The sequence below is a fragment of the Perca flavescens genome, chromosome 13 (assembly GCF_004354835.1).
Source record: "Perca flavescens isolate YP-PL-M2 chromosome 13, PFLA_1.0, whole genome shotgun sequence".
In the NCBI taxonomy this organism is placed as follows: domain Eukaryota; kingdom Metazoa; phylum Chordata; class Actinopteri; order Perciformes; family Percidae; genus Perca; species Perca flavescens.
In genome coordinates, this window is record NC_041343.1 from 11354910 (window position 1) to 11367107 (window position 12198).

At 40.5% G+C, this 12198-nt stretch overlaps 1 protein-coding gene across 3 annotated transcripts in view; it reads left to right on the forward strand.

Moving 5' to 3' along the window:
• Positions 1–12198, forward strand: part of pcdh1a (protocadherin 1a) — a 210693-nt gene that overhangs the window by 118559 nt on the left and 79936 nt on the right. For 2 of the 3 annotated variants that reach the window (XM_028596047.1, XM_028596049.1), the window contains exon 3: positions 11053–11867. In XM_028596047.1, the coding sequence (XP_028451848.1) occupies positions 11073–11867 (795 nt within the window). In that variant the 5' untranslated portion in view covers positions 11053–11072. Of the gene's footprint in view, positions 1–3271; positions 3329–11052; positions 11868–12198 lie in introns of those variants that run through there. The other variant, XM_028596048.1, reaches the window with a different exon arrangement.

Consider the following 12198-nt stretch of genomic DNA (forward strand, 5'->3'; position numbering starts at 1 on the left):
CAGTGTCTGTTTCTTTTCATAGCTGAGGATGATATATCCCAGACTCCAGTTTTTTTTTTTTTTTTTTTTTTGTGGTGACATATAAAGAGTAAATCCACACCAAATATGGCAGAAAGATGCTGCTGCACTGATTGATGTCTGTGGACTTATGCTGTTTTATGTCTGGCCACACCCCGTGATGTCACAGTGGGTATTTTTAATCAGCTGTCAAAGGCAAAACCTGCTGTGACATCACTGACTGGGATGAGACCAGACACACTCATCCACTAACATTTGTACCTATAGAGAGCAGTGCAGCAGCAGGTTTTTGCCTATTTTTCATTTACTCTTCAAAGTGTACAACTTTTGCTACAGTTTTTTTTAAACTTGTTTTCTACTCCCTCGTTTTCTTCTCTTTAGATGTATCCCCATTTGTGTTACACGTGTGTGTGTGTGTGTGTGTGTGTGTGTGTCTGTGCTTGTCTTCTGTCTGTATATAGTGTTTGTGGGGGGAGTGGTTTGCTCCAGGTGTGGTATGTGATAAGAGAATAGATGTAAATGTATACAGATCACATTCACATGCTGTGTGTGCCGCAATAGCAAACAAACCATGAGCTTAGAATTAAAACATTCTGTCTGCCTACAGAGTATTCAAGCATGCCAAGCTTCTAAGTTTTCACCATTGATTGACGTAAATGGAGTTGGGTCTCATAAACATATTCTTTGAGAGAAACTTGCCAAATGCTTAAGTGATGGTTGTTGAATGGTGTTTATACTACTGAATCAGATTTGGAAAGCTCTGTTCCTTTTCAAAGTATGAGGCTGCAATAGTCAGGGCACTGGCTACAGACAGTGTGCTGGCCAGATACTGCATGGTGGGCAGACTCTTTTGGGGAATTTGGGAGAGTTTGAGGGCATTCTCTGCTTTTGTTCTGATGCACCGAATACCCTTGCCTTGTCCTCGTTTTACCTCTTTCTTTTTTCAAATATGGCCACAAGGAAAAGGTGAGCGGGAATCAAACAGGCCTGCGCTCTTTAAACTGACTAATAACATATCAAATGAAGCAGTATTTCAGCCCACACAGTTAAAGCTGAAACGGACAACACACTGTTGAAACATTATGGCCTCAGTCTGTCTCAACTGTCTGGTTTAAGAAATGCACAAATTTCAAACAATTAATTCAGTGCACCAATTTCAATGAGTTAAATCCATGAATGCTATGTACCTTTTAACATTATGTTGACAATATATGTAGTCCGTTTTGGTGTAATTATCTTAAAACTCTAACTTAAATTTGTAATTTTTTTATTTATGAGATAAAAAAGCAAACAAAAAAAGCTTGATAGAAAAATGTATTAAATGGCAAAAGATCATCAAACTGCATTTCTGCTAACTGACAAGTTACTTGGATTTACAGTGTTTGCAATCACATAAACCAGGCTTTAAAACATTTAAATGAAATATAATGATGTGGCTTAAATGATTGAATGGACTTTCCTAATTAAATGATTTTGTCTTTCACTGGTATAGATTCTGTAGAAATGATAAATTCTGTTCCTCTTAACATTTTTTTTCCCCTCTCTTTCTACCTGCTCTCTTCTCATGCGACTTATGGGCCACCTGTGAAAATACTTAAACATTATTAGTATGACTGGTGAAGAGCGGCATAGGTGGCAGTGCGTGGGCGGGAGCTCTAATATGATTGGCTCAGGGACACTGTGAGACTGAGTGGCAGCCCTTAATGGGAGCCCTGGAGAGGTAAGCCAACAGCTGTGTGTTTGCAGCTAATGAGAGATGGGGGAGGAGTAAAGGATCACAGACTGGAAACACTCTGATAAACTCTTGCCTCAGAATGGCTGGGGAAGATAGGAAATAAGTTTTCTCCGGAGGACATTGCTTAAGGGTTTCCTTTGTGACAAAACCCAGCGTTTGACTCATTACTCCTGGTCCATTGCTTACGCTTACACTCTGCCTATGTAGTTATGATCGCTGGCATCGGTGTTGTGGAAGAAAGAAGAATAATAACTGTGGCGTGGGATGGATTTTGCTCCCTGCTGAGCCATGCTGATTTATAGCCCAGAGCAAAAGCATTGTATTTTTTATTTATTTTTTTAATTACACTGCTGCAGTTTTAACAAATGATGTAAGACATAACTCGTTTATTCCGATGTACTCCAACAGTACTTTCTTTTTCTTTACTGGCCAAGAAAAAGCAACATTATGTGTATTACCCCAACATCAAGCAATGTTAACAATCATTACCATTAATTTCCTCAGCTGTAGAGGACTGTATTTCCCTTCCTTATTATAACCGCCTGAGGGTGGCGCCAAATGAATAAATAGTGGCCAACCAGCTTCCATTTTAGGCCATTCATTTTGCTACATGAAATGCATATCAACAAGTAAACTGTCACTGCAGGCTACCTGTTACATCAAATTTAGACAATCTCTACAATCAGTGCATTTTACATCAACAGAGGAAGCGGCCGTCTGGCAACAGGAGTGCAACACACGCACAGTAACTGCATGATACGCTTCTTCTATAAGGTGCATTCCCCCATTTGAGGTGACCCAGTTTGATGAGATCTCCTTATACAGTAGGAATCGCCCAATTTCCTGGTAGGCAGCCCGGGCATAATGTGATGTTGAGTGTGAAGTTGCTGTGTGCTGCGGTGGGTGGGAGCCCCACCTCCCCCCACGCTCTGATGAGTAGAGAGAGAGAGAGGGAGAGAGGGGAGCAACTAACCTGCCCACAGTATCTCACCACTTGCTCTCTGGAAATGCTTCAGATGGGCTCCTTGTTAAGGACCGGTTAGCTATTCCGATTTTTACGTTGCAAAAATGACAGTTATGTTGCTATCGTTTAGACATCCAGCGCGTCATTAGAGTGCGTTCTAGGCTACTTCTGTCAGAGGGAGCGCTCGGGAAACTTGGACCAAAGGGATGCGCCAACGAGTGCATATCTTGGCAAGGATCAGTGACTGAGGATCGGAAATGGCACACAGTGGGCTCTCCCTGTGGAATGAGACTCTTCATTTTCCAGCACTATCGTAAAACTAATTGAACAAAAATAGCTCATAAGTTCTAATATTTCCACGGACATAAATCTGTAGGCTATCTGTTCTACAAGGCTTGCGGGACGACGGTGGACACCCAATCCTGCTTTTTGATGCGGAAAGTTGCAAATGCTGTGATTGGATTGGAGTGATTTTGATGTCAGCACTGTGGCGGAGGTTTGAGGGTTAGACGCCTGCCTCTGGGATCACCGGTGGACATATAGCCTACACTGTATCATCTGCGGACGGATCGGCGACGCGACAGGCGCTCATAGAGAAGTCTCTGGCACAGGTACTGAAATGACCAAGAAATTTCTTTAGAAAGTTGCTTTGAGTGGTCGACGTTGTTGGGAGATTTGTGTAGCGAAGTTTTAATTTGGAAAATATGTTTGATGTGAAGTGGTAGGCCATGGTCCAAACAGACTGTGTATAGGCTATACAACAAGTTGTCCTCGGTGCACTTAATAATAGACAAGCCGATAGAGCAGCGCCTCGGTGTTACAGGTTGATGGGACACCGCGATAGAAAGGTACCAGTGCAGATATGTCACCCACAATAACGATGCGCTGCGTGATTGAAGAAAGAGGATGCATCGCAATTAAGACTCATCCAAGTAGAGTTCTAACCTCCGTGAGTAATGGTAGCCTATTAAGTGTTTAAGTCCGCATATCATTGCACTTCACCTACAATATTAAGTGCATGCGCTATAATCTGATGTGTAGGCTACTGGCAATCCTCTAATTGCATTTTATATCATTATGATTCTGTGAAGCAGAAAATGCGATCCATTCCTATCATCCCGTCCTCGTCATTTCTTTTATACGAGCTGCAAACATCATACTGATTGCCTCCATTAGTGGATCTTTACTCAGGAGTAACGAGGTTTTTTAAGCAAATAATTCTGACGTATATAGCCTGCCATGCTATGAACTAATCTGCAGTTTCCCTGTGGAGAGATTCGCGCATCTAATTGGAGGAGGAAAAAAAAAAATCTTTGATCAGCGCATCCGCACGGGCATTCTCCCCAGCTCTCCAGAAAGAGTCTGGGGTGTTGTTTCTCACCACTCCGCCGACCACCAGGCACATTTTAATAGTCTGCTCTATGTAGTGATGCCGGTCTAAGTTCCCACACATACTGTAGGCTACAAGGCCGTCAACACAGTGCAGATCAAAACAAGCCTATAACCCAGTTCTGACAAACGGTCTATAAGACATAAACCTGATGAATGTGATGATCTAAGTCAGTCGATTACGAAGCAGTTGTGAGAAATGGGACATTGGAAGAAGACAGACTTAAATTATTAGTTCTGCCAATAATTCTATCTCTCTATCTATCTATCTATCTGTCTGTCTATCTATCTATCTTCATATAAAGTGATGAATGAGAGGCAAAAGGAAAGGCTGTTAAGTTCAATTCCCTCCTATATTTTCCCTTTCATAATTTCATTCAGTTGCCATAGTTGATCAATATTAAACCCATACTACACATTTTATCCACTCTACTCTGAATACTGTACAATTACATTACATTGTCATGTAATAGAGTTGCTGAAGGAAGGCTACCTGTTTGCCATTTGGTAAACATATATCACTGTAAGGGCGCAAGTAGTTTTTTTTGACATGACTGCCTAAACAGCTATTTGAACTTGATAGTGAGAAGCTGTACAAAATAATACAAAGCTGTCAAATTCTTCTGCCTGGGAAATGTGGTTTTAGTCACATGCACAGACCCATCACAGTGTTTGTAATGGGATTTAATGTTGTAGGAGTGACTCTCCATCAGTGTTTTTTGTGTGGGGCAGTCTACATGAATAGCTGAACGCTCTTGCCTTTAGAAAGTGTTTCCAACCAAAGGTCATTGCTTTCTCATTACCAATAGCCAGAGTTGACTGTCTCTAAAAGTGTGTAGAGTAACATTTTGCAGTAAATTCCATTGGTAGATCAGCTGTAAGGAGACCTAAGTGGTGATACTAGCCATCATAAATCATGCTGGTGGGAGGGTAATGGCTTTTACCTGTTATACTATCTAAAGGTGCAAAGTCAGCCAATATATCAAATCACCTCAGTTGAGAAAATGATTAAATCATCCGTTGTCTTTCCACTCTCTAGCAAAGCAGGCAGGGGATCACATCGTATGGTAGAAATTCACGAGCTTGATTTGTACCAAGTAACAGGTGACAATTTAGGAACATAAGGACTGGTGATGCTGCTGAATCATAATCTTCATTGCTATCCTAATGATTTTTTTCCCCCTGGACACAACCCTAACCCTTTGACATATTATTAATTTACAATTATGCCTCGGTTGATTCTACTCGTGAGTCATTTCTGCTGGACCTGTGGAGAGGGGCCAACTTAAAGAGCAAATGTCACCCAGTCAGTCACTGAGTTGACTCAGTCAGTAGAAAATCTGTCTCTATGGCAACCAGGACAGGCGCACATGCTCTGCTTTTAATGTATTATGACATCCTCACATGTATGCAGCCACACTGACACACCTTTATCTTTTTTTTTTTTTTTACTTCTGCTACTTCGAGCCAAATATCTGATACGTCTTATATGAAAAAAAATGCTTTTAAAAGAATAAAATAAATAATTGCAAATTATTTTACTTTACAAACACATGGTCAAATGTTCATGTCCCATGCAGGAAATAGATGATGATAGATTGATGTTATTCACATTCTCCATAAATAACTGATACAGGATGGTCGTTACAGACTTACACACTTTTTACTATTTGTGACTGAAGTATTGCTTTTATTTTATCGACTTTTCTTATATTATTCAAATGTATCTCATGCACATGATTTATATTCATTCAAAGTCAGTCCTTTTATTGTAATATTTTCCATCTTATACGTTTCCTTATAATCATTAACAATACTAATTGATATAATATCAAAACAGGATCTTGATTACTGATATGTATGGCTTACAGCTATTCATGCAAATAATACGAATGCGTTGTGCCCAACAACTTGTTCTCCTCAAAATGAAATTCACAACACTTCGCTTAGAATGCACCAGTTAACCTTTATATTTTTCTTTCCAGCCAACTATGAGATGTCAACATTCCCAAAGACAGTTTGATAACTACCTGTGGTGCAAAATGTTTTTTGGCAAAACACATGTGGAGCAGTTTTAGGATGATGGTTTGGATGTCAGAGTGAGTGAACAGAGGAGATTTCTGCAATGCCCACTGACCAACATGCAGACAGACTCCAGGTGGTGGAGGAGTGGGTTTGCTGTGTTTGTAAGCTAGGATGGTACCAATTTTTCAGAGGTCATTGTTATGGCTGGGTTCAGCACCCATGGCGTCATTAAGGCAGAGGACTGTATCCCTCTTGGGAATGAGACCAACTGTGTAGGGTCAATGATTGTGGACATGTAGAAGTTGAAATGTTCTCTTCAACAGTGGGGTCAGCTGGGTGGTGCACTGTGTGAGGGCTCCAGGTGAGACTCAATCAGACCTTGCAGTTTGACGGATGTTTAGCTGCCAGAGAAGTCTTTCCCCTTCTCTTCTGTGAGGAGCAGAGCAGCAGCACTGGCACTGAGCCTTTAGGGAGAGGTGGAAGGATAGAGGATTGTCGGCAGTTGCTCGGAGGAAATCGGGAGTTCACTGTCATTCAAAATGGCGTTGGAGGAAATGGGTAGATCCATGAGGCGAGGGAGAGATCTGACGGAAGGGAGCCACATTATAAAGAAACATTCCCTTATTTCTGCGATGGTGAAATTCAAGTCTTCTCTCTGTTGCTTTTGAAGTTGTTGAAACTATTCCAATATTCTGATTGTGAATGTGTTTTGCTCCTTGCTTTGTCCTCTTTTGCATATTTAGTTTTTTTACCAAAACAAATCCTATTTTCTTTCATTATTTAAAGGCTTTGGTTGTATAAACAAAGAAAATATGTATCCCTGCACTTTTTTTAATGAGAGATTTGTGCATTTGTAGGGGAGAGAGGTGTGCACTGAATATACTGTATACTATATATAAATATATTTTGCCTCTTTGGTCTCTTTTTAACAGCAATACCTGGTTGTAAACATATATTATTTACCCATAGGTAGAGCAGTCGTCATATGTCAATCACAACACTTGTACATTTCAGTGAAATTTTCACATTAGCGACACCAGACTACCAGGTGACACAGTGGGCACAAGTGAGGATCACTTTCCTGCTCTCAGAACCACTTGTACCCATATAGGTCATTGGCAGGTGAAGGGGTATGCTTGGGTGAACTTCTCCTGCAGCTTGTGAATCTGTGGGGTGATGGCCATGCTGAGAATGAGTCATGATACACTGGCTCTGTAGTCCGGTCTTGTTCTTAGACTTGGCACCCCTAATGGTATACGCTGTGTTTTGGCCAGAAAATGCTCTTGCCGCGTGGCAGGCCTACTCTTGTGATGTTCCTAGGGGTCCCAAACTCCATTGCTGAGCAGTTTTGCTTTGACTATATACAGTACTTTGTTGCAACATCTTCACAGGAGATGTAGAAAAATAGCAGACCTATCAGGCAGTTTTAGACTGTCTTCAAAAGTCCACCTCCATACTGTGGTACAGGCTGCCTAAGGTTTTTCTTTATGTTGGAACCATCTGGACCATTGAATGTTCACAGCGTGAGGCAATGTGCTGAATGCTGCTTCACTGGTAGAGTTAAAGTTCTCTCCTCGGTAAGACAATGGATTCCTTGATTGTATTTGGAAAGATATTTCTTCTGATTATTTGTTGCTTCTCCATATGTGTCTGTTGGTTTGTCTGTTTGTGAAGGATGCTTTTTGCAGCACACTGTGCTTAATGGAATTACAGTATGAGCCCTTTAGGCCGTGTAAAACCCCCTAATAGCTCTGCGTAAAGAAAGTACTGTGTGTAACTTGTAGAAAAGTAGCGGCCAGTTATAAATAGTCCTGTGGTGTAGCTATCACAAAGTAGCTGCGGTTTTCTAGTTTAGTTATAATGGGTTCTGCAGTAATTCTCTCAGTTAAACAGCACTGTGCTTCCACAAGTTTTGGGTGTTGACAGGGTAAGTTTTAATAGACAACAGGATTTCACTTTCTCAGCCTAGCACTTGCTGAAGATTTAAGTATTGTGTCGCCTGATCCGGATCTACTACTGTCCCACACTGGCATTGTTATTGTAGAATGCCAGTGTGATTGTAGTCCTTGCAGAAGCAGTGGTTAGAGTGGTCGACCAGGACTGTAATATGACACATTTGAACACACTGGAAGAACTAACTTCTTGCCCCCGCCTTTGATTTAATGCTTTATTTTATGCTTTATGAGTTATGTATCGCGATCTGCCTGAAACAGCTCATAGTCTTGTGGGTCTATCACACCATCTGGGATGGCAGATGATAACCAAGTTTTTTTAGAGAAAAATCGCTGAGGTGCAGGAAATGTCACTCCTAGTTGTGTTCAGCAGTTCTAATTCATCCATTTTGCTGCTCAAGTAGTGAACTTTGGTGAGACATGCAGTAGTCCAATAGTGAAAAATCTCAGCACAAGTTCCCCTTCGCCACCACCTTAGAGTGCTTTAAGATAAGAAAAAAGAAAAAAAAAATGCTGTCAAGCTTTTGATAAAATATTTGGGAGATAGCTGTGAATGTGAGATAGAGGCCCAAAGGCATGGTGTCAATAATATTCAACCGATAAGAGATTCTCACTGAGTGATGGCAAATCGCACATTTCACAAACAACATGAATTTTAATGTCAATGTAAACAAAGAAAAAAAGAACACCAATTTGCTGTGGCTGCTAGGCACGGTGCCATCTGGAAGACAGGCATGAGGCCAACTGGAAAACATTAAGTCATGAGTGTCATCAACCATAACAATCATGTCACTATCAAAGCACGCCTATTCATTCTAGAAGTGGCTGCAATGGCAAAAGGACAGTTACAGCTAAACAAAACATTATGACATTAATTATGTTGTTTTTCATTTTTAAACAACCATTTTTGTAAAAAGAAACTGGGGAAAAAAATGATGTCCAGAAGGCTAAAACATATACCATGTGACCGTAACATTCTGGACCTGTGTATCATATAAGGAGTCATTTTGTAAGAGCATGATCATGTTATATCAAATCATCATAAAAACCCATGTGTCTTTATTTAACATACAACTTTTGGGTTTAATGTAAGCAGGGACAGCAGTGAAATTAAATATTAGAATTAGTTTTAGAATGTTACTTTATAAATATTTCATAAATGATGATAAATGTTTCGGAGGAAAACATGTTTCGATGTTAAGTCATTTGTAGGTATGAAAAATGCGTTTGGGAATGGATCCGCTGGTTATGTTTTTACTGCTGCCTGCCTTTTTTTCCCCCCTGTACACATGAACACACAGAATGCACAGTTTGCACGCTAGCCGTTCATGCCACATTGACTCGAGGCTCCCCCTGCAAATGTAAAACGGGACACATCGATAACTGAGCAATTAGTGCATCAATAACCTGCACTTCCAGTTTTAATGTATTCAAAAGGAATTGGATTTCTCATTGGATTTCTGTATATTTGTGTGTTGCTGTCTTGCTTAATACACATTTGCTTAGCTCCTCTGTGGATCATTGTTTCATGGGAGAAGATGAAGAATGTAGTGCTTTGAATGCAGAATAACAAGATTTGACCATATTGTATATTTCTATCTTTCTCACAACCACACAAATGAAGGCTGCACTGATCTCACTTATTTTTCCCTGAGGGTCCCTCAAGGTACCAGCCGATATTGTATCGAGTACCTGTACTCTTTTTATTTATTTTTTTCATTTTGAAGTTATTACTATGTGTAAGGTAACATAATGCTTCAATTACACATCACTTTTTAGCTGAAAGTTGATTTTGTAGACACTCACAGCTGTGTCATACAAACAAACATGGTAAAATGTCACCACTACTAAGTTTTCCAGAGCACTGGACCTTGCTACTTAACCTCAATGTCTGCTCTCATTTCAATTACCAATACAACTCCACACACACATATGCAGAGGAAATAATTATAGTCTAAAATCATTGTAGCATGAAAAAAGCCAGGATTCTTTAGCCAGAGGGAAAACAGATCAAAGAAGACACTAAAATAATGGGTCATAATTACTGAGTTGAAAGGTTCAAAATCAAACAATGATTACAGTGTTTGAGCTAGCCAGTAGCAATGGAGCGTGGATGGAAATTTCTGCATTATGCATTGTTTCAAACTGCATGTGATAATAATGCCAAGTTGCATATTCTGCATGAGAACAGATGTCCCCATTGGCTCCACGGCCCATTGTATGCCGGCGCTTGTTGTGAGAGGCCTCTCTGGTAATGTAATAGATTAGTTTGACTTTGTCAATGGATACTATCTTGGCATATTTGTAAGGATTTATGTTTGAGGGTATGTTTTATACCATAGGTTACTTTTTTCAGCTGCATTGCTTCACCACTCAATGTCTAGTATTGTAATACCAAAATAATGAGTCTCTTAGGCAATCTGATTTCGTATTACACTTTTATTTGATTACGCAGCTGGAACAATCCAATTCACACTAGCCCTCAAGTTTGTTTTGTGTGTAAGCTCACGAGATACAATTTCTTGTTCCTACATTAATTTCTACATTATATATGTAAAGCTGAGATATTCATTGAAGCTACTGGAGTGCTGGGACAGAAAAGAAACCAAGCCAGGAAATGGTTATAATTGCACTTTAAAAAAAATGCCTCTTTCCCTTTGTTGTTATTGTTGTCTAATTATTATATTGTGCTTCTAGGCCTGCTGTAGATTTTGTTACTAATTATTGACACAAATAATTCTGAGTTATAATAGAAAAATACAATGAATTTCCTTTCCTGCTGACTGTATGCATCACTCTGGTCTTAATGACTTGTGGTTATGGGTTTTTATTTTATTTTTTCCCTTTATAAGCGTTAAGCATTATTGCCTAAGGTGTTTGGTACAGCTAACTGGTGTTTTATAGGTAAATCTTAAAACATGATTTTCAAAAGGAAACAACATTGACACAGATACTCTGTCATTTTGCAGGCAGATCTTCTGATGACCTAATGGAACTGAAGTTACAAGTAGTGCTGTTCTGGGTCATGGTGCTGCACTGTGGCTCTGCTGAAGGCAGTATCCTGTACCGGGTCCAGGAGGAGCAGCCTCCCAACACTCTTATTGGTAGCCTGGCATCAGACCAGGGCCTGCCAGACTCTGGTCATCTCTACAAGCTGGAGGTGGGTGCCCCTTACCTCCGTGTCGATGGAAAGACGGGTGACATTTTCACCACAGAGATTCCCATAGACAGAGAGACACTGAGAGACTGTCGATCCCTGGCTAAGGGTAAGCCCTGCTACCTGGAATTTGAAGTATCGGTGACAGATCTGATACAAAACCAGAGCCCACGACTCATTGAAGGACGCATTGAGGTACAGGACATCAATGACAACACTCCACAGTTTCCCTCTTCTGTGCTCACCATCTCTGTCCCAGAGAACACGATCATGGGGGCGCTGTTCTCCATACCTCTAGCTACAGACAGGGACTCAGACAGGAATGGGGTGGCGGATTATGCTCTTACTGCAGGGCCAGACGCAGCAACCCTGTTTGGTTTACAGGTGGCTGACGACAGGGGGGGGAAGCTCCCACAGCTCATTGTCCTGGGCAACCTAGATCGTGAGTTAAAGGATTCCTATGACCTCACCATCAAGGCAGTGGATGGAGGGAACCCACAGCGCTACAGCAGTGCTCTGCTGAGAGTGGTAGTAACTGATGCCAATGACAACTCTCCCAAGTTTGAAAGGTCCACGTATGAGGCAGAAGTGTCGGAAAACAGTCCAGTGGGGCACTCTGTGTTGCAGGTAAGATTGTGATACAAATATACTTGCTCATAAAAACTTATTTGAAATCAAATTGCAGCCTGAAGTAAACGGTTACATTGCAACCAATTGTTTGTGCTGCTTGATGTACTGTTTTGAATTTTATATTCAGCAGCTAAGAAACACAGACAAAAAAAACTCCAATTTATCAAGATGTTTTTGAAGAATGAGTCTGTGCAACATGTTTGTGCAGTGCTTATTAATTAGATAAAGTCTTAACGTGAAATCTAACTCAAACATAGATATATTTTTTAAATATTTAAAAATAGCCTTACAACTCAAAAGGTAACCTCTAATGCAGAACATTTGGGAA